The sequence below is a fragment of the Suricata suricatta genome, chromosome 11 (assembly GCF_006229205.1).
Source record: "Suricata suricatta isolate VVHF042 chromosome 11, meerkat_22Aug2017_6uvM2_HiC, whole genome shotgun sequence".
Taxonomy (NCBI): domain Eukaryota; kingdom Metazoa; phylum Chordata; class Mammalia; order Carnivora; family Herpestidae; genus Suricata; species Suricata suricatta.
In genome coordinates, this window is record NC_043710.1 from 89,930,237 (window position 1) to 89,936,236 (window position 6,000).

Below are 6,000 nucleotides of genomic sequence, written 5' to 3' on the forward strand. Positions count from 1 at the left end.
AAATTATTATTGGAGAATATGCATGCACTTTGTTACTTGGATTTCAGTGCAACTAGGTCCATTCAGTGGAAAGAGCAAGAATAATCTATTAATCAGATCAGATCATTCTTCTGTTCAAACCCTTCAGTGGGTTCCCATTTCACTTAGAGGGACTGTCAAACCTTTCAAACTTGTCTTCAGGCCCTACAGATTTTGTCTCCCTCCTCCACCATCCCTTTGATATCACTTTTCATGACTCAGCCCTTCATCCAGTCTCTTTAAAGCACACTCTCCAAACCACAGTTCCTTAAAAGTGCCCCAACATGCTCCGCTTTTCAGAGATTATATTTGATGTTCTCTTTGCCTGGAGTTTTCTTCTCTTGGTCACATAGCTTGATTCCCTTTTTCCTTCAGGTTTTTAGGAAATATCAGATTTCTCAGAGTCTGACCTCTGGGTTTAAAAGAGCAGGCTTCTCCTCCTTCCAGTGCCCATCCCCCTTCTCTGCTTTAGTTTATCCCATAACACTGATCTTCACTAGGTAATACATGTTTTCTTGTTCATGGGTTAATTATTTGCTTCCAGCAAGGATAGAAAATTTTGTTTGTCTGACACATAGTTGCACAGAAAATATTTTTGACGGACTGAATGAATGCATTTTAATGCTGTAGTGAGGCTCAGGAATTATTCTTAATGGTGGGAGAATAAATAGTGAATAATTAAGGGAATTAACCAAAGGGAAGTCATTTTGAGATCTAACAGAAAAGAGTCAAAGTATACAATAATTGGAAATAAAATATGTAAATTAAAATTATAGTGAAAATTGGGGCGGCTGTGTGGCTCAGTGGGTTAATCATCCAAATTCAGGTCAGGTCAAGATCTCATTGTCTATGGGTGAGGCCCGCATCAGGCTCTGTGCTCATAGCTCAGAGCCTGGATACTGCTTCAAATTCTGTGTCCTCTCTCTATCCTTCCCCTGCTCATGTTCTGTCTCTGTCTCTCAAAAATAAATGTTAAAAATTAATTAATTAACTAATTGATTAAAATAAAATTTTAGTGAAAGTTAATGGTGCCTGGGTGGCTGAGTCAGTTAAGTGACCAACTCTTGATTTTGGCTCAGGAAATGATTTCACCATTCAGATGATCTCACTCATGGTTCATGTTGGGCTCTGTGGGGCGCTCTCAGTGGGGAGTCTGCTTGGGATTCTCTCCCTACCTCTCTCTCTGTCCCTCCCTCTCTCATTTTCTCTGTCAGAATAAATAAATAAAAATTAAAGTTATAGTGAAAATTTTAAAATAACATATAATTTTGTCCCTTTCTGTCACCCCTCTCCCCAGCCTTCACCTTGTTTGACTTCTCCACAAGACAGATCTTATTTTCAGTGGTTATAACAACAGCTAGAAGTCTTTTGAAAATCCTGTTTCTTCTTGTTTACTAGCAACTAGATTCCCTTAAAATTCAACTAACAAATGTCCATTGCTTCCTTAGCCCTCTTGTGTAATGCCAGTTCCGGAGGGGATTTACACATTCAGCCATCATTAGACACTGCAACTTTAAAATAGTTTTGATTAGGAGTTTCCAGGTTAGCAAGAACAATTACAGAAAGGAAGTTTTCTGATGTATATATATTTAGAGTGGATAAGAGTGTAGGTTAGGAAGTCTGTTTCTTGAATGGCTAGACTAAAGAGAGTAAAGGGTCATTGAGTACTGGGAGTAGGGGCACCTAAAGAGAAAGTGAGTGTCACTAAACAGGAAAAAGAGAAGGAGCTGGAGTCCTGGCTGGTCTGTTAACCTCGCAAGGATAACTCGATTACAGAAGAATGATTTCCTGTGTCCATTCTTCTCCCAGTTGTGATAAGCTGAGTGGTTCAGGGAAGAGGTTCTTATTAAACAAACACTGTCATCTGACAGACTTTAGCAATCCAAGATCTGATGAATTACATAATTTCTAACTGACACAGAACTTCTGAAAACCAAGGACATTTTCATTTAAGAAAGCCCTTGATTTGCAACTAAATGGTTACACTTAAAAACAAGAAGAAATAGAACATAAGGTAAGATCTGTGTGAAAAGGTGCTATTTCTTTTAAAAAGTGCTCTTTTCTACACAGACCCAGAAAGTTACCCACCATTGAGAATTCTTTTAAGGGATTCTTTGACATCCTTATTCCTAAGGCTGTAGATAAGGGGATTAAGCATGGGAATCACTGTGGTGTAAAACACAGAGGCCACCTTCTCCTGTATTATGTCACTTGTAGATGGTTTAAAATACATAAAAATGATGGAGCCATAGAAGACCCCAACAGCTGCAAGGTGGGAGCTGCAGGTACTGAAAGCTTTGGACCTACCTTCAGCTGAGCGGATCCGTAAGATGTTGGAAAGAATGAAGGCATAAGAGATGAAGATGGCTAAAGCACACACAAATACATTGAATCCAACCAAAATCATCACCAAGAGTTCCTTGGTGTAGTCTCTTGAGCAAGATATATTCAGAAGAGGGAGGATGTCACAGAAGTAATGGTGGATGATGTTAGTTCCACAGAAGGATCGACTAGATATGTAGCTGGTGTGGACCAAGGCTCCAATGACCCCCACTGTATACACACTGGTGACCAGTAGAGAACAGATTCTTGGGGACATTGTGACATTGTAGAGCAAGGGGTTACAGATGGCAACATAACGATCAAATGCCATTGCTGTCAGCATGTAGGAGTCATCAATACCAAAGAAGCAGAAGCAAAAGAGCTGGGCCATACACTCAGGAAAGGAGGTGAAATTCTTCTCTGACACAAAGTTCACCAACATCTTGGGAATTATGACAGTAGAGTAGCAGAGATCTATGAAGGACAAATTACTGAGAAAATAATACATGGGTGTGTGAAGCTGAGAACTGACCCTGATTAAAAAGATCAAACCCAAATTTCCCACCATGCAGACCACATAGATCAATAGAAACAGGAAAAAGAGGGGGAGCTGGAGTCCTCGCTGGTCTGTTAACCCCTCAAGGATAAACTCCATTACCGAAGAATGGTTTCTTGTATCCATTTTTCTCCCAGCTGTGATGAGCTGAGTGGTTCAGGGAAGAGGTTCTTATTAAACAAACACTGTCATCTGACAGAATTTAGCAATCCAAGATCTAATGAATTACATAATTTCTAACTAACACAGAATTTCTGAAAACCAAGGACTAAAATCTTAGTTGAAACCCTTATCAAGACGTTGGTGGTTCATTTGGCTTCAGCCTTTACTGCTTCCATGCGACATATAGAAGTAAAAATAATTTTGTCTCCACAAATTGAATCTTAGATTCTCCTATAAATGAAAAATAATCCCGTGTTATTCAGTCACCTTTAGAGAAACTGTACAGTGCTGCTGCCAGATTTTGCTGCTTTTTAATTTGCAGCAACCTGTGTTCTCTTCTGATGTCTCAGAACTTAACCTCTCCCTTACTGGTATCCCTGGGATTCCCCTTTGGCTTTGGCATCTTTAATTTGCTCATTCAGTGTCTGACCACGATCTCACAGAGTTTATACACACATACAATGGAAAATTATTCAGCCATTAAAAGAATGAAATCATGGCATTTGCAATGATATGGATGAAGGTAGAGATTATGATGCAAAGTGAAATAAACCAGTCAAAAAAAAAGACAAATACCGTATGATTTCACTCATATGTGGAACTTAAGAAAGAAAACAAATAAGTAAATGGAAAAGAGAGAGAGAGAGAGAGAGAGAGAGAGAGAGAGAGAGGTAAACCAAGAAACAGACTCTTAATTATAGAGAACAAACTGATGGCTTCCAGAGGGAAGGTAAGCAGGGGGATGGATGAAATAGGTGGTAGGTATTAAGGAGTACCCTTTTCATGGTGAGCACTGAGTGCTGTATGAAAGTGTTGAATTACAGTTTTGTATACATGAAACTAAAATAACACTGTATATTAACTATACAAGAATTAAAATTATACTGAATTTAATTAAAAAATTAAAATATATATGTTTGGTCTTATCAGCTCATGGATTTTAAAGGTTGTTATCATACAATTCATTAAACCTCATTTTTAAAAAAACTATCTTCCTCCATGAAATTGTTTCTGATTCCATATTACTTCTACTGCTCTGAGTTCTCTCTCTCCAAAGGCATTCTGTGACTCTTTTAGAGCATATATTATAATTTCTTATAGTATAGGTGTGGCTTAGTCATTGGGAGGTGCTGAAGAGCTGAGTGTACTACATCATATCAAACTAGATTCATTTTTACACATGATCATCTCTTAGTTTTGTGACTCTAAATTCCTTCTCCTATATAAACTCTACTTTCTTCATCTTAAAACAGAAAATTCATACTATATACATATTTTTGAAATGGCTTATTCTTTTTTCACCCAACAAAGACTTATTCATAGTCATGACCATTGCTAGCTCAGAGATGTTGGATAGTTAGTAGGTTAATGTCAGTGTCCTTTATTAAAAGAGGAATTCCTGATTAAGCCCTGTAATACTACATTATTAATGCATGTAAAAATTATCTGTAAACTTCAAAATTCAATATAAATGAGAAATATTAATATGACCTGATTTCTCATTGGGACAAAAAGCAAGAGTTTGAGATCAGGAGAGCAGGCAAAGAATTATAGAGGAGAAATGATTTTCATGCATTGCACTCTTTGAGCTCATCTGTCATGAAGCACTTACTGCCCATACAGTCTTGTCCAAATAGCATACATAATGAGAATTTTTAACTGCCTTCCAAACTTCAGTCTCAATTATAATTGTAATTATAATATCTTATCAAAGGTAGATAAAATTAGGGGCACCTGGGCAGCTCAGTCAGTTAAGCATCCAACTTCAGCTCAGGTCATGATCTCACGGTTTTTGAGTTTAAACCCCACATTGGGCTCTGTGCTGACAGCTCAGAGCCTGGAGCCTGCTTCAGAATTCTGTGTCTCCCTCTCTCTCTGTCCCTTTCCCACTTTCACCGAATCTCTCAAAAATAAATAAACATTTAAAAAAATTTAAAGGCAGATAGAATTTAATAACTTACCTGAATATTACCACCAGGTAAAGTGATGCTGGGCCTACATGACTTTTTTGTTTGGTCTCACATAGTACATGCATGTGCACACACACACACATTTATAAGATAACTTTGTCATCAAACATTAATGGCCTAGAATCTCACTTATTCTGGCAAAATCATGGAATTGATGCTGCATAGGAATCAAGAAGTATTGATGAAGGGTAATAATAGCTTAACTAAGCACAGCAAGAAAGTAATTTCATTGACCCTCAGTCCTCTATTATCGAAGGAAAGTTTTATTTGAATCTATTTGGATCTGAAAGAGGTGATTTGAAGCAAAAGTCCCCCTGAGGGGCTTGTCATCCCCATGGTTGGATTCTATAGGGGAGAACCAATTACAAAACACATATTTGTTGGCAATGTAGTGGCATTCTTATTGATCTCTGGGGTGTTTAAAATAAACATCAAACTTTTTACCCCCAAGTGTTAAGAAGATTAAAAATGATTCCATAGCATAAGAGAATGACATATCTGATAAAGTATCCAAATATATATAAAGAAATTATAAAATTCAACACCCAAAAAACAAATAATCCAGTTAAAAAACTGGCAGAAGACATGAATAGACATTTATCCAAAGAAGGCATACAGATAACTAACAGACACATGAAAAGATGCTCAGCATCACTCATCAGGAAAATGCAAAATAAAACTACAGTGAGATACCACCTCACACTTATAAGAATGGATAAAATTAATAACATAGGAAACAACGGATATTGGCAAGGATGCAAAAAAAAGGGAACCCTCTTACACTGTTGGTGGGAATGCAAACTGGTGCAGCCAGTTTGGAAAACAGTATGGAGGTTCCTCAAAAATTTTTAAATAGAACTACCCTACAATCCAGCAATTTCACTGCTAGATATTTACCCAAAGGATACAAAAATACTGATTTGAAGGTATATATGAACCCTGATGTTAATAGCAACATTTTCTTTTTTTTTT

General features: G+C 37.3%; 1 protein-coding gene across 3 annotated transcripts in view; it reads right to left on the reverse strand.

The window, feature by feature from the left end:
* Positions 1 to 2,098: 2,098 nt before the first annotated feature.
* The window catches only part of LOC115306879 (olfactory receptor 8D1-like), a 4,451-nt gene continuing 549 nt past the window's right edge, over positions 2,099 to 6,000 (reverse strand). The window contains exons 1-2 of one of the 3 annotated variants that reach the window (XM_029957456.1): positions 5,967 to 5,986; positions 2,099 to 3,011 (exon numbers count right to left, since the gene is read on the reverse strand). In XM_029957456.1, coding sequence (XP_029813316.1) covers positions 2,099 to 3,011; positions 5,967 to 5,986 — 933 coding nt within the window. Of the gene's footprint in view, positions 3,035 to 5,966; positions 5,987 to 6,000 lie in introns of those variants that run through there. The other 2 variants (XM_029957457.1, XM_029957458.1) reach the window with 2 other exon arrangements.